The sequence below is a fragment of the Guillardia theta genome (genome assembly GCF_000315625.1).
Source record: "Guillardia theta CCMP2712 unplaced genomic scaffold GUITHscaffold_109, whole genome shotgun sequence".
NCBI classification, from domain to species: domain Eukaryota; class Cryptophyceae; order Pyrenomonadales; family Geminigeraceae; genus Guillardia; species Guillardia theta.
Window position 1 is genome coordinate 157,908 of NW_005434565.1, and position 25,102 is coordinate 183,009.

A 25,102-nucleotide genomic window follows, 5' to 3' on the forward strand; every position below is an offset into this window, starting at 1 on the left:
CTGGGTAGCTTTGCCTCAAGCTTGTAAACACGACATACGGTAGTACAGCCTGATATAGCACGTCTATCATACGCTATACAGTACTCGACTTTACGGCTGGCCGTAGTCAAAGGCCTCCTGCCCGCGGCCATGGGCCGGCGAAATGCTCCGCCGACCGCCGCGTCCGATCCCGGGTCCGGCGTCACTGAGGGCGCTGGCGCCGGGCCGCAGTGAAACTGTGACTCCGACGGTGATCGAAGGGAAGAGGTGCAAACTCAGTGAGCCTCCCGGCGCTGTCGAACGGCCCGGCCGGAATCGAAACCGCAACGTTCCGCGAGTTCGTCGGAGCTCCGAAGGCCCGAAGAGGCTCAAAGGCTACCGACTGGCAACAGAGAGGTCTTGTACCCCTTCTAATCCCGCGCGAGGTACCCCTCCCCCAAGTTACTGAAGTGATCTCGTGATTACAGGGACCGTGACCTCAACACTGCACCTCTGAGGCCGGCCTGTCATCCGCTACTGTAAGTTTTAGCCAAATACATCCGAAAAAAGAACTATATTGCCCAGAAAAAACAAACCACCCCACCCTTCCGCTCCCACGAAAACGATCAGTGGTAAAAAACGTGTTCAAATTTCCAGCTTGCAGTACCGGGTGGTTAATCACTGAATCCTGGGCCAGGGTGGGGTGGGGTACACATCTCATGTCAAAGACACAACCAGGGGTGATAGCTCCTGTCCTTTGCCTGCCCCCCGTACGGCCCCTCCCTCCCACTCCTTCCTCCTCCCGCTCGCTCCTCGCACAGCCCTTGTTCCTATCTCGCTCCCCGTCATCGTCCCCTCGCTCTGACTCATGGTCCGACCCTCTGCCACCCCAGAATCCAGGAACGTCGGCGTCTGCTTCGCCCAAGTCGTGAGTGAGTCCTCGTGTCCCTTCACTTCCATGACAGAGCTCACGCGCAGGTCGCTCGGGTCGTCCCCACTCTCCGGCATCTCTTCATCCCTCGCCGGGGACGCCTCTCCTTGTACGAGGGCCTCAAGGAGTGCATTCCTGCTGCTGTGCGCAGCAAGGAGCAGTCAGCAAGGTGCTTCGGGCTGAGCGAGGTGGAGTTCAACAAGGCGCTGGAGAGGAGCGGGTTCAAGAAGCTACGCGACCGCTGCCATGTCCCCGTCGGAGTGAAGGAGCTGGACTTTGCCAAGGGCCCCACCGCCCGCTATGTCTTCTGCAACCGACGCTGGAGAAACCCCGACGATCCCCTGGAACTGGAGGAGCTCCGCCAAGGCTGGCTGAAGCTCCGTGAGTGCGTGTGGATATTGGGAGCTGACCTGAGCTTCGAGAGCCTCGTGCAGTGCTGCCGGGTCAGATACGCGCAGTGGGCAAGGATGACGACCAACTGGAACAAGAGCCCCCGACGGGTCGGTCGTACCAAGCCCCCCCCTGCGCCCAGCAACGCCCCACGGGGATCAGCGACCCTCCATGACGCGCGTGCTCTATCATCATCGTTAGACCCTCAGGGGGCGCACAAGCGCTCAGACAAGCATGGTGGTGGAGGGTCAGGGGAGAGGCCGGCAAGTGAGCCAAGCTGTGGAGAAGACGGGAGGGAGGTGGACGAGTGGTTTGACCAGATTCTTGTTTGTGTGAACTGGGAGCTGCCAGAGGAGGTGGTTAGCCTGCCGAGCAACGGAGCTCGAAGTTGGTCGCCTGCAGCTTGAGTGTAGCAGCGCTTGTCTGTCTGCAAAGGCAGCCGATGTAAGAGTTTTGAGTATGGAAGGTAAAGGTAAAGGAAACGACGGGATGAGTTTGACTGCTGCCCAATTCGATTCTTCCAGTGCCGACTCTTGCCCTGTGATCGACCGGTGCTCCCCATGATCGCTGATGTCACACTGAGTCCCTTCAGCCAAGTGTCACTATGACGCGGGGACATCATCATTGACCATGCGGCTCTAGAAGAACCAAGTCGCAAGGATGCCATCTTGGAACACAGAGATGTCGTCCGAGGACGATCTCATACATCTCATGTCACCCGTAGCGAACATCCACACCCTAACAGAGCGAACCCGCCTCAGAGAGGACCCACTCAAGATTTCTGGGGATAGCAAGCGAAGCTAGGCTTACCCTAGACCCTCGTCAAGGTCAGTGACGGCTAGACCTGACCTCTGACCGCTGAGTCACTACCGCCAACAAAGACAACCTTGGTCAGGGGATCGGAGAGACATCTCAGTAGTCGTCTGGGTCGAGGCATAGGATGCCCCTTGTCTCCTTCATCTATCATAATAGACTTCTTGAAGGTACTGTACGGTCAAGTTTCAGCTCTCGGGCCGGCGCCAGCCGCGAGCGACAGGGCACGGTGGGGCCGCAAGTCAGCAGCGGACTGAGACTGAAGTACTCGGAACAAGACGGTGCCTTGAGGTAAGACTGGAGCCGCTAGCATCTCAGAGGCACGGAAGTGATGACGTCATAGCATGCGAAGCATCGCCTGGTGGAGCTCGACCAAGGCCAGGGTGTCAAGCTTGCAGTAGTTGAGGAGGTTTTGACGGAGGACCTGAGCCTGCAGGAGGTAAGAAAGGAGAAGGGGAGAGGAGAGCAGAGGAGAGTAGAGGAGAGAGGAGGGGAGGGGAGGGAAGAAGGAAGCATAGGAGAAGAATGGGATGGGGAGGAGATTAAAGCGACGGGGAGGACAGAGATGCGTTACCTGTTGAGGGTCTGCAACTTTCATCGCCTCGAACTTGACAGCAGCAAGTCTGCCGTTGTTGATCGGAAGGTCCTGGGAGGAGGAAGGTGAGAATAGTGAAGGAGCCGGGCAGAGGATACAAGGGCACGGGTAAGGGGAGAGGAGAGAGGAGAGAGGAGAGAGGAGAGAGGGAAGGGGAGAGAGGAGGAGAGACAGCAGAGGGGGGAAGGAGGGAGGGAACAACCTTGTAGGCAGTCCGATATGCAGGGACAAGAGCAGGAAGAACGTCCTTGATCGAATGTGAACCTCTCAGGTCAGGATGGTAAATCGTCTCCTTAGCCAACTAGAAGATAGGATAAGGAAACGAAAGAATCTCATACCAACAAACCTTGCAGAAATCGATCATGCGAGCGTTCACAGCGTCGATCTGTGAGGAGAGGTCAACAAGAGAAACGCTATCTTGCTCTCCGCACCCTGGCAGCGTACGCAGGGAAGTCGGCTTTGAATTTCTGAGATAGAAACCCTTGAGGTGCCGAAGATCACAGCAGGAGAGGGAGGACAGAGGTAGCAAGGAGAGGAAGGGGAACGAGGACGAAGACGCAAGGGAGGCATCACATTCATCTGGGTCGTTTCATACGAATAGTAGATGACGATCGAACCCTCCTCCTCTAGAGCCTCCAGCAAGTGCTGCAGGAGGTGCTCCCGCCAGTCGATGCTGAAGGCATGCGTCAGAGGTGGATAGGGAGGTGAGGAGATGGAGGACTTTGGATCAGCGAGGTACTCGAGATGTTGTATCTCCCCTTGAGAAGTTTTGCGATGTAGAGAATACTGAAAGACCTGTGGGATGATGAGCACGGCAAGAGAACACAAGAGTGGATCTGATGGGAACCATCGTCTTCAGCGGCCCGGTGCCTTCGATCCTGAAGAAAGGAGGATGAGAAGGAGTCATGAGGAAGGGAGAGGGAATTGGAGAGAGAAGGAGGATAGGGAGAGGGAGAGGGAGAGGGAGAGGGAGAGGGAGAGGGAGAGGGAGAGGGAGAGGGAGAGGAGCAACGAGGGAGGCGGAGGGAGGAGAGTGCTTTCCATGGGAAGACTGGGGCAATTGTCTCGAAGTCCAGATAGAAACAAGGATAGACGATGGCGTTGAGCGTCTGCTCACAATGCTCGTTCAGCAAGAAAGCGGGAAAACGAGACGGCGAGCATAGGAGATGGTGAATTTGGTGATGATGGTGATGATGATGATGGTGATGATCTCCACGACGATGACGACAAAGGAGGAGGATGAAGAGAAGCAGGGAGAGGAGAAGGAGTACTTACTTCGCCAAGTTTTTGATGGTTGATGTAGGGTATGCTGCTGTTGACGCTTTGGCGAATGATCTCATGTGCAGGAGACAACTCAACAGTGCCGGGGAGTTCCTCGATCTGACGGGATGACGGGAGGCCATAAGTGTTCTAGCAAGCACGTGGTCCTTCACCTCTTTTGTGATTCGAGCCAGTTCTCTTAGCTTTTGACCTTGGATCCTATGGAAGAGACGAAGTCAGGAACACGATAAGAGCAAACTCACAACAAACCCCTTGAGCTCCCAGATGGAATGGCGCAGATCTCTGGTATGGCTGCACAGAGTCAAAAGGACGAGGACGAGGACGAGGACGAGGTCGAGGTCGAGGACGAGGTCGAGGTCGAGGACGAGGACGAGGACGAGGACGAGGACAAGGACGAGGACGAGGACGAGGACGAGGACGAGGACGAGGACGAGGACGAGGACGAGGACGAGGACGAGGACGAGGACGAGGACGAGGAGGTCGTGGAGAACAATTAAGAAGACAAGGAAGAGATGTAGGAGGATAGAAAAGGCGAGAAGGAGGACGAGGACTAGGGCGGGGATAAGGGGCAGAGATCAGTGTGACATTACCAACTCTCAAAGAATTGACATTTCTTGCAAGATGTTTCCACGATCACCGGAGGAGGATCATCCTGAGAAGTGACCAGCAGGACGTGTGCGACGGATTTTGACTCCTCGCTGCTGCCTTCGAGCATCTGATGAGGACGGCAGAAGTTGGAAAGGTCTCTGTCACAAATCTTGCTACCAACGTTCTCCTCCCCTCTACCTGCAAGCTTCCGCCCTGCCCGAAGATCTGGGCAGAGACATCCTCCCTCTTGAAACTTGTGAAGAAAGTCAGAGAGAAGTTTCCCCTGTCTTTCAACTGCACAATCTTGATGCTTCCATCCCTTTGCGAAACTGCGCGTTCCCGTACACCGTCGCAGCCTAAACTCCTTTCAGTCTCAAGCTAGGCAAGAGACAGGTTCATAAACACCTTGGTAACTCGAACTCCGCACTTCTTGACAACATACACTGAGAACGCAAGGGCAAAATGCTTAGAATCCCTTGTCTCCCAACTTCAGCTATTTGCAAGGGAAGCAGGACGATCACCTGAGAGAAAATTTTTCTGTGTTGATTTTCACTGCTCCCCATTCCTCTGCATAAAGACAGGAAACTTATGAGCTAGCCAGACCCTTCAACGAGCCTCTCCTCACCATTGCCTAAGTACTCCAGCATGTCTACTCGTGCTCTGACTTCTTCGTTCATGAAGAGACCATGAAAGATTGCCGGCCGCTCACCATCCTCGCAGTCTAGGAAACTTCTCCCGCGGTTCTCCTCCTGGATCCTATGGAGCGTGGCCATGGTGGCATCAAGAAGACTAACGGATCTGCTTGGCTCCGGCTTCTCGCTCCTGGACGTGTTGTCCTCAGAAACTCAGGTGCCTCTTATGATCGTTTGTTACCTGGGGTGGAGAAGTTCCCTGTACATTTCATGCCGTCTCGTCTCTTGTTCATACTTCCACTTCTCTTCTTCTGTGGATTCTTCGAGCCCGTAGTGCCGTATGTTCCATCCTTTCCTCTCGCATTCTACGGCGGTCGATTTGTACAGGCTGTAGTTGATAGGAAACGAGGCCGTTGGCTCCTCTACCGAGAGGTCGTGGAGGAAGAAAGAAGCATCTTGAGGCTGACTATCGGTTGTCTGATCCAGCACTGATCGATCATGGTCGTTCGCATCCTCGATCTCGCTCTCATCTCCCAAGTGCAGTGATCCAAGGATCTCCCCTAGAGAATCTTCTTCCCCTCCTCCTTCGACCGGATCCATTGCACGCGGCGGGCTTCCAAGCTGCTCCACAATCTCTCCTCCTCTCTCAATCCTGACTGTAACGCTGGTTAGTCCGCCTCCCTCCCGCGTCTCCTCTCACCTCCTCCTCCTTCCCTCCCTTTGCGCACCTCCTCCAGCTGACCTCAAAACTTGAGCAGATCTTAAAAATAGTAGGACGCCTTCCCTAAGGCATGTCTTGACAGGGTCCTGATCCTGGCAATTGTCTTCAATATCACCAGAGTCAGACTCATGCTGATCAAGATGACCGTCGACATCATGATCATCGTCAGATCCAACACAAGACTAGGGGACAATGGCAACTGTCCAGCATCGGAGACAAGATTGCGGAGCACGTCATCAGATGCTGTCTGTCGCTTGACATCTGGACGACAGCCAGTGAAAGGAAAGGTTTTACTGTTAAATCACAAGAGTTGAAGGTACTTTGAATCACTGAGAAACATAAAATTCATCAATGTGCAAATGGATGCTGAATCCACTGCTCGTTCCTCACTGTTCTCAATCTCTTCAGATCAAAACTTCGTCCACCTCTGCCGTCTCTTCATCGCTCTCTTCCAACCTTCGTCGCTTGATCGTCTGCTTGCTTTCCACTTCCACAACTTGATGCTCTTCTTCTCCTTCTGATCCTTCTCGCTCCTCCTCCTCCTCCTCCTCCTCCTCGGATTCAAGTTGATCTCTTACCCTCCTCACTTCTCTCTTCTGTACTTCTTCGCCATTTCCTGAAGCAGAATCGCTGTCACGGTCTGACCCCTCCTCCTCGGAATCGCTGTGCCGCTGCAGACGGAGCTTCTTTCTGTCAGTCGATGTTGAGACTACAGCGGGCTGAGCCTGAAAGAAGGAGTTGATCCCCTTCTGGTTGGCCGTGCGGTCGAAGGGCTTCGTGGGGGGAGTCTTCTTGTTGGTGCTGGTCCGGTTCTTCGGAGTTCGGGCCAGTGATTCACCCGCGGGTTCTTGATGATTTGACTCCTTTGATTCCTTCTTTGTCGGGCGACTTTCTTTCCTCTTCTTCTTCTTCCTGACAGCGCTGGTGTCATCTGATCGCAGAGAACTCTGTATCTCCTCGATTTCAAGAGCACAAAGCTCCAGCTCTTTGATCGACGGATCGTAAGAGTAAAAGGTGAAGTCTGACGCAAAGCATCCAGGATTTGCAACCTGAGTAGACTTGAAGGTGATGGTATAAGCGCTGGCTTTGTCACCCAGAATCAAGACATTCGGGAGAGGGTACATCCTTAAGGCATGATCGTAGTTCCAGTCGATGGGCGCTACATGAAGAGGAAGGGGGCAGAGGTGGCCCTGGCACAGGATTGTCTTCGCCGCGTGCTCGTAGACTGACTTCTCGGTATTGGAAGGCCGTCTGCTGTACTGACGAAGCTTGGAACAGATGTCGTCACGGTGAAACAAGAGCTCTTGGCTGTAGAATTTGATTCTGCAAGGATCTGATGTGAAGGTGCTGGATGGAACCTTGTTCTTAAAAGGCTCGGTGATGACGGTTGGAAGCGAATTCCTTGGCAAGATCATGCCGTTGCTCCCTAGAACATCGTTGGGACCCGGGATGAAGATGAAGCTTGATTTGTTCTCAAGGTTCTTGAAACTCTGGATTATGGTCCCCAACTAAAAAGAAAGAATCAGTGATGATTTGCAACGGAAAATGTTATGGAACCTGATCAAACAACTCTCGGTGCAACGTGTAATTCTTTGGGGCAGGTTGAGATGTGAAGTTTCCCATGAAAACAAAGATCAAGAACAAATCTGAATCTTCACCAGCTTCTTTGCAGGCTGAGTCGTATCGAAACAACATCATTTTGAGACCGTTCATGACTTTCGCCCTATCCAACCAAACATCGGACAGCACGATCACCCTAGTCCCTGCTTGCTGTGATTCCTCAGCCCTCAGAGATTCCAGTTCCTCGTTCGTGTATGGCTTCCTGTTGGTGGGCACAGATAGCGTGGGGAAAATCCTACATGTTTCTTTGCGATCTTCGGCGGGCGGCATTGCGAGCACCTGGACCACAAAAATGTCTCCCTTCATCATGCCTTGAGCAACCACCACACAGTTCTCAGTAAACAATCCAACAGATGTATCAGCGTTTGAAAGATCAATTTCTATTTCGCCAGTCAAGTCTTCAAGGTGGAATTTTCCTTCTTTGGGCTGTGTCAGAAGTCCCAGTACACAAGAAGACTGTCCAGGGTTTCGACGCAGGCTGGTAATGCTGGAAATCTCCTGATAAGTCGAGTCTTGAACGAACTTCTTCTTTTCGAAGATCTCGTTCCGCATGACGCGCTGGTTTATGATCTCATATCGTTCACGGAAGGCTTGAAGTCGATTGAACTGAACTTTTTTCGCAGAGATGGATCTTGAAGATCCATCTTCGCGAAGGAAGACTTTCCTATCTTTGTCGTACCTAGAGATTGGTGTCTCCTTGTGGTCGATGATTACAATCGCCTCCGTCGATTCTCCGTCCCTTTGCTCGGTTTCATTGATGATCTCCTGGACGAGCTCAGAAGTGATCTTCGACTGTGAAACTGGAGGCATACAGTCAGAAACAAGTTCAACTTTCATGAATCGCCCTCACAGTTGGGATGGTTCTTGATCCGGACGACAAGGTCCTTCAAGCTTGCGTCAAAGTCTTCGGATTTTTGAAGGTACTCCATGACGGAATTCAGTGTGTCCTTCCCCGTCAAGACAAGTCCATTCATCCTGAAGCAGGACCATACCTCCTTTTGCTGCTTTCGAGACATGGCCAGGAATGCTGGTCAAACAAATCCTGATGAAGAACGCCTCAGTCACGTATCAGCAGATCCCGCCCCCCTTGCATTGACACCGCTTCACAGAAATGCTCTTAAAATCTTCGTACAGATATGCTCAGCCATATCCCTATCTTCCATCCTAGATGGATCGATTTCTTTCTGAAAGAATGAAGTTCCTCTCGTACCTGGTCGCTACATCTTTCAAGACCAGCTTAACGTTCTGAACATTTTTGTTGATAGCCTACATCAGTATCCTGGAAATCCTTGCCCCATCACACCTGCTTCCCCCATTGTTTCTCTTCTCTGTCCCCTCATTTCATCCTTCTTTCCCCTTCTTATCTCTTCTCGAATCGAATCGTTTCCCTCTTCCTCGTCTCCTCTCGTCATTCGGTCTCCTCCTTTTCTACCTGCTGCCTGCTGCCTGCTGCCTGCTGCCTGCTGCCTGCTGCCTGCTGCCTGCTGCCTGCTGCCTGCTGCCTGCTGCCTGCTGCCTGCTGCCTGCTGCCTGCTGCCTGCTGCCTCCTACTCCTCCTCCTGTTCCTCCTCCATCTTTCTTCCTCTCTTCTCCGCTGCCTCCCCCTCCCCATTTCATATCGACGGGCATTGCGCGCCAAAATCCCTAGAGTGACCCTCATACAACCAAGCCCACCTCAGTGAAGAATTCCCTACCCTCCTACCCCTACCCCACCCCTTCCTAATCGAGTACCCACCCTTTCTAAATAAACTTATCCACCCCTACTTTTCTAAATAAATTCACCCTACCCCCTACCCCGTGTGCAACTTTTTCAAAAGATCGAGGGATTGACGAGACTTGTCATTCGAAATGGTGAGAAAAACATGGAGGAGGAGGACGAGGAGGACGAGGAGGGCGACGAGGAGGAGGAGGAGGAGGAGGAGGACGATGACGAGGAGGGCGACGAGGAGGAAAAGGAGGACGAGGAGGGCGACGAGGACGAGGACGAGGACGAGGACGAGCAAGTCAAAGAAAAGGTGGAACAACAAACAGGAAGGCAACAGATTGGAGTCAAACAAGATCCTGAGTGTTTAGAGTCCCGGGAGTGGGCTGTGAGAGTCTCTGACTTGCCTCAAGGTTGCAGCCAACATCATCGTCGGGATATTGATCATACTGTTTGCATTGACGTTTGACGCTGTGAGGTCTGAAATGTGGTTTGGAGGGCTCACCGGCCATAGCTCACCTGGGTTCCGAACAGTGCTCCCATTCTTGGTGTTTTCAAAGGATCTGCTCGAATCTTCGCTGCTACTTCAACGTACTTCCGCAAGATCTTCGGTCTCTTGTAGTTTTCCTTCCTTCCTCTCCCTGACCTGCGAGGTGCAAGCAGGAAAGTCTGCGGCCCTGCAGGCAGCGAACAAGAAGGACGATGATGCGAAGGCTCCTCCTCAGGTGTCTCAGTGTGCTCGCGCTGTCGGCCGGTAGTTCTGATAGGAGCGATGCAAGCTGTCGGAAGAGATCAAGGAAGAAGTCGCCAAGCTGGTCCGCACGATGATGACAAGGGCGGGGAGCGAGAATGCCGCAGAGGTCGCAACGCATCGATTTTCGTCGCAGACAGGCTGACAGACTGTTGAAGAATGCTCGGAATGACCTGCCCCCGAGCTCCGCGACGGTGAGGGTGGGATGATGGAGATGAGAAGTTCTGAGGAGCAGCTGCAGCAGCAGCCGAACGATCTGAACGAGGAGTTGAAGTCGAGTTACAACAGGTTGAGGGCAGAGATTGCAGCAGCCAAGTAAGTAGGAGGAAGCGGAGGAGGGGGATGGGGAAGAGGAAGATGAGCAGCAGCAACAGCAGGTGGAGTGTGGGAGGGAAGGAGGGGGGGGGTTGGGGTGACAGGAGGAGGAGGAGGAGGAGGAGGAGGAGGAGGTGCTGGTGGTGGTGGATGAGCGGAGGAGGAGGATGATGAGGCTGAGGAGGAGTGTCTTCGTCCTGATAGCCTCCAGGCAAGAGAGCTTGGAATTGCAAAACCTGAGGACGGAGGTGACGAGTGCTTCAACTTTGGGGGTTGCGGGGGCGTGTGAAGGAATGTAAGAATTCTTTCAATGTCACTGACAGATGTCTGTTATCCTTCAGGTCGAGATGTCGTTGCAGAGTTTGCGGATTGAGATCGAGCAAGCTGCCGACGCCAAGAACAGGAGCGTCACTCATGTACAATCCCTCCCTTCCCTCCTACTCCTGCTACTCCTCTGCCTGCTTCTGAACTTTCCGTTTCTTGTCGCACTTTGGCAGTTTCGAAAGGAGCTGGAGAGTACAAACTTGTCAATCGCAAGATTTGAGAATGAGGTGAGTGAACCTACGATCTTTCCTTGCCTCGCCTTGTTGTCATCTACTGACTTTGGGCCTTTAGATCCAGAGGATGGACACGTTGATACAATCCGAGAGAGGGAATTCTGAGGTGAATGAGGGAGAGACAGAGAAGAAGCAAGGGAGGGATTGGGCAAGGAGTAAGAGGAGTAAGAGGAGGAGGAGTAAGAGGAAGAGGAGTAAGAGGAACAAAAGGAGGAGGAGGAGGAGTAAGTGGAGGAGGAGGAGGAGGAGTAGAGTATCAATGGATCCACGTGAACTTGTTCTTTGGCTTGCAGGAATTGAAGAAGAAAAGTGAAGATCTCGACAATCAGCTCAGAGATCTGAGAGCTCAGCATGTCTGTCTGCCTGCTGTGATCATGTTTGTTCCTCACTACATTCTCCAACAGGACCTTCTGGGCCTCGAAGTTGGTCATGTCAGAAACCAACTGAGCAAACCTGTCAAGGAAGTATCGTTCCACCATGTCAGCTCAAACCATGTTTCCCTGTTGTGTTGGTTTATTGTGAGGAATCTTTGCTTTCAGACGGCTGTTGACAAGATGGAAGTGGACAAGCTGAGAGAGAGGATGGAAGGTTTTGAAACACAAGTGAGTGTCGCATCTGCGTCTGCATGTTTGCTGAAGTTGGTCTGAGCAGCTGATGAGCCTGGGCGAGAGAAGAACGAGGGAGGAGTCAACAATAGCAGACACAACAACTTGTGAAAGGACGAATCACGAACTCAGCAGCGATGTGAGAGTGATTTGACAGTGTTCTGTTGACTTGTTGGTGATGTTCAAATTGTTGCAGCTGGATGCAAGGGCAGCCCAACTCACCAAGACAGCTTCAGAGGTGAACACGTTGCAGAAATTTCGAGAGAGCAAACTTTCTTTCTTGAAACAAGAGCGCTTGTTGAACTCACTATATGCGTGTGCTCATGTCTGCAACCATTCAGGTGCTGGGTGCAAAGAAAATGATCGAGTTGTTGCACACGGAGTACAAGCAAGAGTGAGAGTTGTCAGAGGCGAAGAAGATCTGTTGATCATGATCCCAGAAAGATCGCCATCGAGACAAGAATTAAGCAGATGGATGAGAAAGTCGAACAGGTTTGAGCTGACTTCTTTTGCCTCCTCCTCCTCCTCCTCCTCCTCCTCCTCCTCCTCCTCCTCCTCCTCCTCCTCCTCCTCCTCCTCCTCTTCTGATAACCCAGCAGGTTTCTTCTTCCAACCTCGAGGCGCTGGCAGCTCTTGAAGCGATTCGATACAAGGTCAGACTGTCCTTGCTCCCTCGTCTCCTCATCCATCTTTGACTTGCAGTACAACGAGTTTCTGACGCTCTCCAACGAGCTGAACGCGATGAAAGACGAAGTTGATTGCCCTTGACATGTTGTGCTGGACTGATGATGATGAAGACGAACAGTCTGATCAAGGAGAGCTCTGGCAAGGTGAGCAGAGGGGACGAGGGAGAGGGAGAAATGAAGATGAGACGCGGGAAGAGCCAGGACGAGGAAGGAGAGGGTTTGAGAGGATGTAATCAAGGGAGAGGAGGGAGGAGCAGGAGCAGGAACAAGAGGAGAAGCAGGAGAAGGAGGGAAGGAGAGAAGAAAAGGAGCAGAGGAGCGAGGAGAAGGAGGAGGAGAGATGTCTTGTTGATGTATTCTGAAATGATGCAGATGAAGGAGATCTCCACTGTTCTCGATCAAGTGCAGGAGCTGAGAAGGGAGATGACGGTGAGACCGCAGACAGAAATCATAAGATACCATAGCACAACGTCTTCATCTCACATTACAACATGTCATATTATAGCATAACAAGACATATGTCAGCAGTGTTGTGACGTTCAGAATAATCGGGTTACATATCAGTCTCATCTCATCTCATTCCATCTGATCTCATCTTGTATCAAATCATGAATTTGAATGCAGTTGAGGGACGACGCTCTTGACATTCGGTTGAGAGGTAAGGATTCTGAGAATTCCTCCTTGAATCTTGTTTGTACTTTTCTTTCTCCTTTTCTTCTCCCACTTTCTTCTTTCTCCCCTTTCCTTTCTCTTCTCACTCCTCTTCTTCTTACATTCTCTTCAAGAACTCAAAGTGCAGCTGAAAGAATACATAGTGAACAAGAAGAAGGCAAAAGATCCCTCTCCCTCTCCTCCTCCTTCTCCTTCGTCTTCTCCTTCTCCTTCTTCTCCTCCGCCCCCCCCCCCCCCCGCCCGCCCCCCCTTTTCTCCTCCTCCTGATTTTCTGCATCGCCTCCCTCTCTTCTCCTCCCCTCTCCCCTCTCCTCTCTTTTCCCTCCCTTCCTCCCCGCTCATCTCAAGTCTCTCCAGGAGCTCGACGGAGCCTCCACCCCTTCTCGCCCGACGTTCACGCCCGTCTCTTCTCCTCCTGCGCTGACATCGGAGTCACGATGCCCTTCAGATCAAGCGACCAGGCGCGACAGGAGAATTTCAAGGTGCGGAATCATGAGGAGGGGCAGAGAGGGAGCTGGAGAAGAAGAACATGAGAGGAGGAGGAGAGGAGGAGGAGGAGTTGGTGTTGGTGGTGGAGGAGGTGTAACAACGTTACAGGAGCAACGCCGTCAGCAGGTCTTCTTCCTTCTCTCACGCTTCCTTGTGCCTCCCCCCCCTCATCTTCTCCCCAGCCCATCAGGGGGTTGGCGGCGACGGCACGGCCAGCAAACTTTCCTTGCGCTCTCAGTCGCCGTCTGAGGTCTCAACGAGGAGGAACGAAGCCGCTAGACCTTCTCCCGAAGCTCATCAAGACGTGAGACGATCCTGCTCGTCGATGACTTCCTCCTCGTCTCCTGCTGCTGCTGCTGATCCTCCTCCTCCTCCTCCTCCTCCTCCTCCTCCTCCTCCTCCTCCTCCTCCTCCTCCTCCTCATTCTCATCCTTTGCTCTCAGGTTGGCATAGGAGTCAAGTTCTCAGCGACAGGGGACGGGCTGCTGGTAACCTTTCCTCCTTGTCTCTCCTCCTCTCTCCCCTACTCTTCTCCCTCGCTCCTTCCCTCCTTCCCTTCCCCCTTCTCTTGCTCCTCCAACTCCTCCAACTCCTCCTCGCCTCCCTCATCCTTGCCGCAGGTCGTCGATCTCGTTCCCAACAGCGCTGCCGCCCATGTCTCGGCCGTTCTCCTCCTCTCCGCACTGACTCGTCTACCTCAGAGCGGCGAGGTTCTCATAGGCGATCGTGTCGTCACCATTGACGGGCAAGACATCTCCATGGTGGGGACTCCTTCCCTCCCTCCTCCCTCCCTTCTCCTGCTTCTGCTCCCGCTCCCGCTCCCGCTCCTGCTCCGCGTGCTGCTGCTGCTGCTCTCCCCCTCACCAGAACTCCAGCTGCCGTCCTCGGAGGCCGTCCGCAAGATCCTCGGAGCCCCGAACTCACTGGTCACTCTCGGAATCAATCGCCATGGGCAGGCGAGTAACAGAAGTCCCTCCTCCTCCTACTCCTACTCCTCCTACTCCTTTCCTCCTCAACCCAATCATTCCCTCCTTTCCTTCCTCCTCCTTTTCCCTCTTCCTCCTCCTCCTCCTCCTCCCAATCATTCCCTGCTCTACCTCCTCCTCTGCCATCTCTTTCCCCCCTCTCTCCTTGTTCTCCAATCTTCTTCCCTCAAATTCTCTACAGTCAAGGAGCGTCAAGTTGGTCCGAGGCTGGACATCGAGCATGCCATGACCGAGGGGAAGGAGGAGGGAGATAGCTAGAGGGTCGAGACTTGTTCATCTCTTGGCTTTTATCTTTCATCTGATCTTTTTTGTTTTTTGAACTTCACAAAGAAGAAATTCCCTGTGAGCAAAGAAAAAAACAGGTTTCCCTTACAACTTCGATTACACATTTCATGGTACATCCTTCTGTTCAACCTTGTCGCCGTCCAACGCCAAGTCCCTCTCCATACATGTTGCGCCACCATTCGTTGTTTCCCGCTTGCTGATCCATCGCATGTACAGTCTCATCCATTCCCATGAGCAGCTTCTTACAAGCCTCAGGCCTGGTTCGCGTTCCACGTGGTTGGACCGGAGACCGATCCTTGACCAAGACCATAGAGGACCTGCAGCGATAGTCAGACGACGCTTCCTCCTTCCATCCCATGACTCACCCCAGCATACTTGGATTCATCGATGTTGTTCTCAAAAAATAATCTTGCCATTTTGAAAAATGTCAAAGATGTGACCTACACGCCTCAGTCAGGACGACACGCTCAACCAGCTGAGCTGCTCTTACCAAGCTGTCGCTGCCTGCTTGATGCGACGGTCCCACCCTCTTCACCTGTCGGAGACATTCAACGGCTGCTTTCTGACAGCAGGGGGAAGACCTCGAGCGTCTCGGCAATGCGATTCAGACCTCCTTTCAGTGATTCGCAGCTCTTCATGATGTACTGCGTGGCCCAGTCAGGCCACTTTGTCAAAGTTCTAACAATCTCACCTTGATATCGAAGAAGCATGGAAAGTAATCACCGAGCAGAGCAAAGAAGTCGCTTTCCTTCTCAGGAAGCTGTCAAAGAAATTCAGCCACACTGAATAGATGAAACCATCGTCCGACCTTGGCATTCGTCAACACTTTCACCAGATACCTGAAATTTCGCACTTATTAGCACGCGCATTTGAATTTAACGAGGGAAAAAGAAAAAAAAATATTACCCAAAATCGAAGTATGAATGGAAGGAAATCCATCGCACTTCCTCACTAAGAGTGAGTCCAGAAACCTGGAATACATCATCACTTCTTCTTACTCCCTCCCTCCCTTGTATACCATGAATAATCCCCCGAATTCTTCTACATCAATTCCATCTTTTTGATGCTTTTCAAAATCTACACCAGCCTGTTCGTCCAAGCCGTCAGCATGTCAACTCTCCCCCAGAAAACGAGATGTGCTTGATACCTTTCGCAGCAGATCGATCGAATCTTGGGCGAAAATATCATTTTCCAGATCAAAGCTGGAAGATATGTCATGGAAACACACCCGACCTTGCAAGTCCCAACCTGAAATGAAATTGCCATGTGCACCTTTCATGTAAGTTTCCGTTCTCGTCCGAGAAAGTTAATCCGAGCTGAGAAATTCCACTCAGCTACATGTCTGGCAACGGACGGGTATACCTGAATTATCCTTAACAGGTCAACATTGCATTTCACAGTCTGGAGAAGAAGTGTAAGAACGAGGACGAGCTCGTCATTTCGAGTGAATCAAAATTCTTCGAAATGAGGCATAGCCGAACAAAGACAGGACACATAATTACTTGATATTGATAATCTGTGTGAGAACGGAAGGTTCCATAAGGCCTTGCAACAACACCAGGAAATTCCGTGTCCATAGCAACGTATGGGTGCTTCAAGGAAGAACAAAAAGAATCAACAACCTCAAAGTCCCCCGCTCCATCCGTTCTCCTCACCGTTTGAACGATGTCAGAGATCTCCCTGAAGGCGTCTTCAAGATTATGCCTCCACACATTGATGATATTGGTGTCGTCAACAATCACAGGCTGGTTTGCCGCCAAGAGTTCGTTCATCATCGGAGCGGTCATCCCGGCACCTTGGTCGTCCTGGCGACAACGTGAGCTAACCTTCACTTCACGCTCTCCTTCCCTCCACGCTCTCCTTCCTCACCATGGACTGCTGATTCATCCATTCTGTTTGAGCAGAAAGTGTTGAGAGCTCGCTCGGTTCTCCGGGCGCGTCCCAGTCCTCTCCGTCGCCAATGGTCTCATCGTCTCCCTGCGCACCATCTCCTTCGGGTGCCATGGCCATTGGGGTCAAACTTCAAATCGCTTCAAACCAGGAAGGGATTATTCCATCTGCAGAGATAAATGTTAGACCATGATAAAATCAGCAAGCTGCCAAGATTTCACTTCCATGATTCATCTCTTGTAACATAAGGATCCGTTGAACTAAACCTGTCCACTAAATCCTGCTCCATGCGACAATTCCACGCTGAATAAAGTTTGCTGTAACTAGCTGCTTTCGCATAATCATTCATAACCTCTTATTCACGCCCCCTCCTACTCTTTTACAAAGTTTCTTGTGGTACATTTACCTTAGAACATCTGTCAACCATCTCCTGCCCCTCCTACCATACGCTACCAAGGCTCACCCTGCTAATCTTTCTGCATGCTTCGGCTTCAGCAATCTACCTTTCTTTGCCTGGCATTTCTTTTGTTCCAGCATCATCCTCTTCACCTCCCCTTCCTCTCCCCCTCCTCCCCTCCCTTCCTTCCCCACCATTGCCATTCCTCTTCCTCGCAGCGCTGGCGGGCGACGAGCGGAAGGGCAGGGGGGTGATATGTCATGGGTGGGTTACACGAAATCTTTTAAGATGATTCTAAATTATGAGATTTTGAGTTGCAATTGCCTCCTAATATTCAAATAAAATTTGAATATTTTGTCTAAAACTCCCATCGAAGGGGTGGGTAGTGAATTTAGTAGGGTCCTTTGGGGGTGGAGGGCTCATGATTTAAAAAAACCGATAAATAGTTTTATATCTGTATACACTATTTATAAATTTATATGATATTGTACTAACAATAGCAACTAATGGACTGATATTTTCCATAAATAAGTCGAGTAATATTAAAAAGATGTAAATAGTACACGGATATCAAATTTCGTACGATTTACTACCAAGTTTTTTCAATAGAAATTTTGAACATGGCTCTATTTAAAATACTAAAATAATGATAACTAAACCTCATGGTAGTTAACCCTTCCACTTTTCGAAGTTTCGGCCCCAGAACGTCCAAACTTTCAGAAATTTCGCCACTGAAGTCTCAAAGTTTCACCGATCGGCGGCAGCCGGGCCCGGGCCGGGTCCCCGGGCCCGGGCCGCCGGGCGCAGCAGCAGGTAAAAGGCAACTTGTGCCTGTACAGGTGCTCTCGGACATGTTGCAGATGTCTCTGAATTGATACAAGTACTTCACACTATCAAACAAAATCCCTCGGGGCCCCGGACGCTCAGGTTGAGTTGCTCCGCGTCGCCTCCTATGCTCATGTGGTAGTTCGTACAGCCACGTCGTGAAGGAGATACGCAATAAAGATGTGCAGAGCCCCAGCATACATGGCGAGGATGAGGACGATCTGTGAGTACGAGTGAGGATAGAAGAGTAGAAGAGTAGGGGGAGACAGGCAAGAGGAGCACAAGGAGCTGGGATGAGGGGAAGGGGGTAATCTCGGAACAACACGGTGGGTGCCGCGGCGCTAGAGGAGCAAGTGGGGAGTTACTGAGGTGAAAAGGCTGACCGGCCATGGGCTGCGCAGGTCCCTGCGAATGCGGAAGAGAGAGATGCCGATGTTGCGGATGAGGGAGAGGAGGGCGCGCCGGAGACCACTGCAAGAGAGAGGGGAGAGTCAGTGAGCCACTGGTGGAAAACAAACAGGAAGAGGAGCCGTGGAGTAGATGCAAGAATCTGAGGAGGGGGGGAGGGAGGGAGGGAGGGAGAGAAGGGAGGAAGGGAAGGGAGAGAAGGGAGGAAGGGAAGGGAGAGAAGGGAGGAAGGGAGGGGGGGGGAGAGAAGGGAGGAGAGACCTGGCCTCGACCAAGAGACTTTCACAGTTGTCTCGCTCCACATGCTGCATCCGCTCGCAGTGCCGGCAGTGTTGGTTTGACTTTCCCCCCATGGAGCTCACCATGTTCCCTCCTTGACGAGCGGCAGCGAAATCTGTTGGCAGATCCTGCATATCCACCACCACGTGCTCACCCAGCTCTCTCCCTGCTCCCTCAGACGTGGACGCGGCAGGCACCGGCTTGCGAGAGGCCTGCTTGAGCCTCATCGTGGCCTGAAGCATCTGATCTCTCAGGAGCTCGTTCTCCTCCTGCAGCTCCGTGATCCGCATATTCGCTTCCTGCAGGTGATTCAACATCTTGACGTCCGGCCTGACGCTGCGCTCCTGCCGCCTCCTCTCCTCCTGCGACTGAACTTGCCGCGTGTTCGGCACAGCTGCGCGTGCCAGTCAAACAGGCAGACGAAAGTCAAGAGCTGGGAGGAGATGGAGAAGAGGCATAGAGGGGTGTGAGGGACCATGGGAGCGAGCAGAGGAGGGGAAGGTTAGCTGACCTGGATCTTCTCGTTTGGGCTTTCTCTTGAGGAGCTGAAGGAGGGGCAAGAACGGAGCGACTGATCCCTGGACGGAGAACATGGCAAGATGTGTGTGGAACTTCATCTGCAGGTACAACAATGAGAATAAAGGAGAAGGGGAGGGGAGCGTCATCAGAGTGGTGAGAAAAAGAAAGAAGAGGGCGGAGGGAGGAGAGAGGAAGGAAGAGGAGGAGGAGAGGGAGATGGTGGAGGAGGATAGAAAAGAGGAAGGGATGAGATAGGGAGCTGGTCGAGGGGAGCAAGGGAGGAGGAACTTGCCTGACGGTGCATGAAATCCTTCAAAAACTTCAACGACCTCCTTACCCGACCCCCCTTTGAGCTGGAGCGCGCAGCTGTCCCACCTGCTCGACTTGACTCGTTGTCCTCCCCCTCAGCTCCCAAGACTGTCCAGTCGAGGAAGAGGGAGAACTTCTCCGGTTGCGAGGGAACGGCGAGCTCCCCGGGGCACTCCAGCGAGAATGAGGGGCTCTTGATGGAGCAGAGGCCGGAGGCAAACTGCATTCGCACCTCCTCGGCGCTCGCAGAGAAGAAAAATCTCAAGGAGGCAAGAGAGTAGTGTACCTGCTCCTGCTCAGGAGCACCGCTGAGTGCACCTAGGGCCGGAGGGACAGGAGCAGGAGCGGACGGGCCGGCGTGCGCGTTCTGTGGGGCGCGTGCGCTCTTGGACAGGAAGGCCTGGGAGAGGGAGAGGCTGTTCTTCACCTGCTCCACCCTCATGACGGAGGAGAGGATCCAAGTGAGGCAGTTGAGCTCCTCGATGCTCATCTTCATCCTCATGTCCTTCATGTTGGCTTCCAGGCGGAGGCTTCCAAGGTCCATCGAGTCCTGCACGCGAGCGAGGCCCGTCCCCGACTCGAAAACTCCGTTCATCTCCATCGACAGCTCCTGCTGCACGAAACTTTGGAGGAGGAGCAACGCCCCCGTCCTCTGTTCCCTTGAGAGCAGGTTCATTTGCAGACCCTGCAAGCGGCCGAAGAAGAAGGTGGGAGGAGCGGGAGCAGGAGGAGCAGGAGGAGCGGGAGGCGGCGGCTGGGAAGCTGGATTCTGCTGCTCGCTGGTCCTCTCAATGTTCTGAATGATGAAATTGTCGAAGGACATCATAAGTGCTGGGATGAATTTCATCTCTAGATCCTCTCTGCTGTGATCGGGATACACGGCAAGCGACACGCCCTTGATGTGCAGATCCAGGTAAACTTCTCGCAACACCGCCGGCCGCGGAGGAGGAGGGGGAGGAGAGGAATAAGGAGCAGCCATTCCACTGCTATGTAAGTTGTCATCCTTGGAGAAGTAGCTTCGGATGTTATGAGCGATGCTGTTAGACCTCTCGTACAAGATCAGCTTGCAGAACTTGTGAATGTTGTCGAGAGCATGAGGGGAGACACGAGCATTCAGAGGTTGCATGTGTAGCTTCAGCCAGATGCCATCCTCAGATGGGCTGTCTGCGGATCTGAACGAGTTTGGATCGAATCTCTCCTGCTTCCCCCTGTCTCTCTCCAAGCTCGGCATCGTCGACTTCTTGGAGAAGGTGAAGGCGGCAAGGATGCAAGAGCTGTCATCGTGCTTCCAGCCGTCCTGCGAGGACTGCGAGATGGAAAGCTCCACGTCCTCTCCCCTTGCCCTCCGCATGAGAGTGCTGGCGAGCGCAGACCCGTTGCTGCTCATGAGCTCGTCGAACAGGGAGGCAGACGGCAGGCTCGAGCCGTTAGCTCGATCCCCCTCCCTGGAGAGAGGGCTGCGGAATGTTCGCTGAAGCTCCTCGGACAGCTCCTCGTTGTCAACCTCAATGTCCCCTTCCTCCACATACTTTGTCTTCCGTGGGCCCTTGAGGGAACTGCACCTGAACCGGCTGGGAAAGAGAGCGGCCGGGGTGTGGAACTCCTGCAGATTCTCCGGCAGGTCCGACCAAATGTGCTGGCTCCCCTCCACCTCCTTCCCGCTCATGGTAGCTTGCTTGCTGGGCCTCGAGCTCGGCCGGAAGATGGCTGAGCTCAGGTCCCTTCCAAACTGCACGATCGGCTCCCACCTGTTCTCCATGGACGTTGCGCTGAGGAGGAGGGAGACGACTGAAAGCCGAAAGTCCTTGACAAACCGCCGAGCAATCATCCGGGAGGACAGGAAGGAATCACACCGTTGCTGCCTGATCAGCATCGTGATCCCCGACGAGCAAAGACGAAGGAAGTCAGCCCTGCCCTCCGGGACGTTCCGGGAGAGTACGACGCCGATCTTTCCTACGGTGAAGCCGATGATGCTGGCAACAGCTACTCTTGGAGGGCTTGAGCTGGGGTCCCCGACCCCGTCCTCTCCTTCGCATCCTTCCGGGTCGTCCTCACTGTCGTACGAATCCCCGAACGAGAAAATGCTCGAAGCATAACCAAACCAGCCCCTCTTCCCGCTCGGCTGTGACAGAGCCTCCACAGTCATGTCACCCTGCCCCTTCCCCTGCTCAATCCGACCTTCCTCTTGTTCATCGCTGAGTGCCGCAGGAGCTCGTCGCTCCGCTCCCTCCTCGGCCTGGGAGACTGCTGCATGCACATGTGGGTTTACAGGAGTCTTCTTGCCATGCATGGCATCTTCGCCCATCTTGACTCTTTTCTTCTCCTTGTGGATCGCCGTGACCATCGAGATAACCTCGTGGAACAGCATGCACAACATCGCCACCTTGCTGTCGCAGACATTCAGCAGAAACTGCTCTAACCTGATATCCACTTGTAACGATGGAAGGTGCAGCGGCGAGCTCCTGGTCGGGCTGCCATCGGGGTTGATCCGATGGACGATCCGGACTTGGACGCTCTCTCGATTGAAGAGAGGATCACCGTAAACCACGTTTCCTCTCTCGTCGACAGCATCCAAACACCAAGTGGCGTGCTCGAGATTGATCACCTTGAAGTAGGATTGGGTCTCGCCGTCGGGGTCCGCAAACGCGGGCTGCCACCGCATGTTGGTGGACTTCACCGACAGAGACTTCCACGAGATGGACGACACGTACTCGTCTGTGCAGTATTTGAACACGAGGTTCCGGATGTCCACATTGATGTTCTGCATGATGCGCGACAGCATTGATTGCATCCAGCCCTGGCTCTCTGGTCCTTCACACTGGTCGGTGGACTTGGTCTTCGAGGGATCCAGCTTCGGGGACTTCTGAGGTGATCGGGAGACACTGACAGGGCCTGTTGGCGTTCTTGCGACAACCTCAACATTGGATAATGTGAACTTGATGTTGTCGCGCAGGAGACTGGCGAGAGGAAGGTAAACCCGCAGCTCTTGGATGAAACCTCTCGTGAACACAACTGGGAGGCCCAGCTCCTCTTGCAAGACATCTAATCGCAGCTCAACATTCTTGAAGATAACTTCTCCTTGCCAGATCGCTGCTTGCTCCGTCGTCACGTTCTTGAGCCATTTCTGCAGGTACCTGTTTATGATGCTTTGGACAATCGAGGCTGCCATCGTGATGCGGGAAGCCTAAGAAATCTTCTCCTTGGTGAGCTGATAAGGGAACTCGGTTCTGAGACTTCTCCGGGATTCAGTTTGCTGATCACATCCTGTCTGAAGACCAAACCATCCGCCCTGTCAACCTTTGCTGGGATCACACAAGGAGTTGCGATCGTAAGTCCCGTCCGGCTTCAGCGTCCGCATGAAGGGCGCCTCACAGCAGCTTTGCCAGGTATAGAAACTGGTCTAAGGATTCTCGCGATTGCACATGGACGATCCCATGGCACAACGGCTATCCATGTACCTGAAGGACAAAGTTAGAGACAAGCGTTCCTCCCTGCATGATTTCTGCAAAGCAAGCTTCCTAATCATTACACGCCATCATTCGGTGGATTTCTGCTCATCATTTTTCTTCTACAACAAATGTTCTCGTATCTCCCCTTCAAACTTCTTTCTGTCGACATGTTCATCCTCATTGTTTGCTGTTTCGCTTCGTCCTCCTCTGCATCCTCGTCCTCGCCTCGCCTTCGCCCTCTGCTCTGTCGCTCCTCTCTCCGCCGCCATGTTGCGTAACACCATTCCACCAACCTACCCTACCCACCTCAATACACCCCACCCCCTTTATTACCCCACCCCTCCCTTTTGAAATTCTTTGTGTCACCCCGTACTTTATCCTACATACTACCCCCAAAAATGTCGATGGGTACAACCCCACCCCCTTGATTCGTCTACCACCCTGTCTTGAAGTCCTTGCACAATGTTCACCAGAGAACAAAGTAGGACCCTCATCCATTCCCCACCTAGACAACCCTACCCCCCTACCCCCTAAACACCAGTGAAAAGTGCCCATAAGTGCGATCTCAACTTTCTACCCCTACCCCCTACTTAGATGACCCCCACCTCTACACCGCACAAAAGCACCCCTATCTGCTAAGATATTTTTCTGGGTCCCTTCCTTGTCCTGTTTTCACCCACCCCATTGCTCACTACCCTACCCACATAGAAAACAACGAAAAAGTGTGTTGTCTAGGGAGACCACCCCATCAAAAATAACCCCACCCATGTGGATTTCGTTGAATGAGGTGGTTTGGCACTTGATTAAAATTTTTCATATGAATATTTGATGAGTGAAATAAAATTAGAAAAGTTGGGTAGGGGGTACTCAATTACCATAAGAAGCACTACATAAATATGTTTAAATGAGGGGTGTAGCTCGAGTCGAAATGGTTGAGTGGGGGTGGGTCAGATCATTTCATGGGGTATGGGGTGATCGCTGAATTGCGGAAATAGACAAAACAGAGAACGACACTTCCGAAAGGGGTCTTGGCGAAGCAAGATTATCGAGTTAGGACAAACATTTATCTATCAAAATCAACATTAAACCTGAAATTTGATTATTTGAAAACAAATGAGGAAAAAGGGTGAAATTCGAGAAGGGCGGGAACAGTGAGCGGCATTGAGCGAAATTCAAGGGAAATGGGTTTGGGTGCAGGAGGAAGGAAAAGCGAACTGCGAGGATGGTGATGTAAGAGTGAGAAAGGCCGTAGAACGATGAGTTTTCATTGCCTTGGGCTTGTGATGTACTGTTGTCGCACACGATGCGCGATCGGGAATACTAGTTCAATCATGGCATGCTGGTAGCTAGCGAACGGAAAGTATGCGAGAATTCAGGATGGATCGGATTGCTCTGGTTTTGACGACCAGAAGCGAGGAAATTCCTATGGTTCAAATCACGAAATGACATGTCGAGCAAAATATCTTGTCCAGAGCTGAAGCTGAGACTAGCATATCAGAAGCAAGGATTTAGATAGATGAAAACCTTCTGACTGTATTTTGGCAGAGAGTCTGAAGTCTGACTATTTCAACAGGAGAACTTGATCATATCTGGTTTGGCTCACAAACATACCCTGCTGCACAACATGGGTCTCTAGCATATGCTTTCGTGTACTGGAAGGCGAGACTGCATAGAAAGAGACAAAACGCACCTCGACGATTCGAGGTTGCACAAAGGTACAGACGAGATGGGCGTCCAAGAATCGCCAACAGAATTTCAGCTTGTCATCACATCTTGTACATCTGAGACTGTTCAGGGCAGTGAGGGCAGTTACACTGCATACTGCTTGAGATGTGTCTTGGTGGGTTTGGGGGGCAAAGAGAGGAAATCGTGGGAAGTGAGAAGGAGGTACAGTGAGTTCCATGACCTGCATACGAGGATGAAGGCGCTTGGAAAGGTTGGTCCCATGTTGCTTTGCTCGTGATCAAGGTCAACCCAACCTCTTTTCCAGGTTCATGCAGAACTACCTTCCAAGAATCCGCTGATCAAGATGGCAATGGTTTGTGGCCTTGGATGTTTGTGATGACGATTGATGGTGAAAACAGTTGCGGAAGGAGATTGAAAGAGATCGAGAGACAGGATTGCAAGATTACCTCAACTGCGTCTTGGAGAAATGTAACGATGATCAGTAAGTCTTGTGGTCACCGGGGCCGGGAGCTGACTTCTTGAAACAGATGCCTCCTCCTGTCCAAATTCTTACATGTAAACAAGCACCTTGCATCCGGAATGGTTGGAAGCCTCAGAAACTCTGTTAGATCCCTCCCGCATCTGGAGTCTGCGCCGACCAAGTCAGAAAAGCAGCATGCCGTGAAGGCTAATGAACAGTCGTCGAATCCAGACCTTCCTCGGGAAGGAAACCTAGGAAGCGTGACTTACAACCAACAGCTACAATTGCTGGATGACTTGAAGC

General features: G+C 52.4%; 7 protein-coding genes across 7 annotated transcripts; 2 read left to right on the forward strand and 5 right to left on the reverse strand.

Annotated features, from left to right (window-relative positions):
• Positions 1–826: 826 nt before the first annotated feature.
• On the forward strand, positions 827–1,686 carry GUITHDRAFT_117366 (hypothetical protein; the record flags this gene model as incomplete). Its single annotated transcript, XM_005823399.1, has 2 exons — positions 827–886; positions 937–1,686. 2 exons carry the CDS (start codon positions 827–829, stop codon positions 1,684–1,686), a joined length of 810 nt encoding a protein of 269 aa, XP_005823456.1.
• A 743-nt stretch (positions 1,687–2,429) lies between these two features.
• Positions 2,430–3,266, reverse strand: GUITHDRAFT_117367 (hypothetical protein; the record flags this gene model as incomplete). Its single annotated transcript, XM_005823400.1, has 6 exons — positions 2,430–2,522; positions 2,667–2,738; positions 2,890–2,988; positions 3,034–3,072; positions 3,119–3,154; positions 3,261–3,266. The coding sequence occupies 6 exons, from the start codon at positions 3,264–3,266 to the stop codon at positions 2,430–2,432; spliced, it is 345 nt and encodes a 114-aa protein (XP_005823457.1).
• A 1,580-nt stretch (positions 3,267–4,846) lies between these two features.
• On the reverse strand, positions 4,847–5,788 carry GUITHDRAFT_117369 (hypothetical protein; the record flags this gene model as incomplete). The annotated part of the gene is made up of 5 exons (XM_005823401.1): positions 4,847–4,912; positions 4,962–5,031; positions 5,078–5,123; positions 5,182–5,378; positions 5,430–5,788. The coding sequence occupies 5 exons, from the start codon at positions 5,786–5,788 to the stop codon at positions 4,847–4,849; spliced, it is 738 nt and encodes a 245-aa protein (XP_005823458.1).
• Positions 5,789–6,874: 1,086 nt separating this feature from the next.
• Positions 6,875–8,339, reverse strand: POLE2 (DNA polymerase epsilon subunit B; the record flags this gene model as incomplete). The annotated part of the gene is made up of 2 exons (XM_005823402.1): positions 6,875–7,417; positions 7,467–8,339. Coding segments are annotated over 2 exons (1,416 nt in total), but the record flags the coding sequence as incomplete, so codon positions are not given.
• A 1,052-nt stretch (positions 8,340–9,391) lies between these two features.
• On the forward strand, positions 9,392–12,227 carry GUITHDRAFT_117371 (hypothetical protein; the record flags this gene model as incomplete). The annotated part of the gene is made up of 19 exons (XM_005823403.1): positions 9,392–9,544; positions 9,645–9,709; positions 9,766–9,842; positions 9,895–9,956; positions 10,011–10,091; positions 10,141–10,176; positions 10,224–10,297; positions 10,509–10,545; positions 10,639–10,713; positions 10,795–10,848; positions 10,913–10,960; positions 11,148–11,333; positions 11,394–11,456; positions 11,506–11,598; positions 11,656–11,697; positions 11,801–11,853; positions 11,900–11,951; positions 12,059–12,112; positions 12,162–12,227. 19 exons carry the CDS (start codon positions 9,392–9,394, stop codon positions 12,225–12,227), a joined length of 1,371 nt encoding a protein of 456 aa, XP_005823460.1.
• A 2,394-nt stretch (positions 12,228–14,621) lies between these two features.
• Positions 14,622–16,636, reverse strand: GUITHDRAFT_97567 (hypothetical protein). The gene is made up of 14 exons (XM_005823404.1): positions 16,447–16,636; positions 16,233–16,382; positions 16,080–16,169; positions 15,940–15,978; positions 15,826–15,893; positions 15,725–15,779; positions 15,596–15,664; positions 15,484–15,548; positions 15,386–15,416; positions 15,269–15,337; positions 15,159–15,221; positions 15,068–15,112; positions 14,943–15,017; positions 14,622–14,894 (listed from the first exon to the last, which is right to left on the reverse strand). The coding sequence occupies exons 1-14, from the start codon at positions 16,585–16,587 to the stop codon at positions 14,829–14,831; spliced, it is 1,026 nt and encodes a 341-aa protein (XP_005823461.1). The 5' UTR covers positions 16,588–16,636; the 3' UTR covers positions 14,622–14,828.
• Positions 16,637–17,445: 809 nt separating this feature from the next.
• GUITHDRAFT_155236 (hypothetical protein) lies at positions 17,446–18,272 on the reverse strand (the record flags this gene model as incomplete). The annotated part of the gene is made up of 3 exons (XM_005823405.1): positions 18,073–18,272; positions 17,663–17,910; positions 17,446–17,629 (listed from the first exon to the last, which is right to left on the reverse strand). Coding segments are annotated over exons 1-2 (163 nt in total), but the record flags the coding sequence as incomplete, so codon positions are not given.
• Between the last annotated feature and the right edge of the window lie 6,830 nt (positions 18,273–25,102).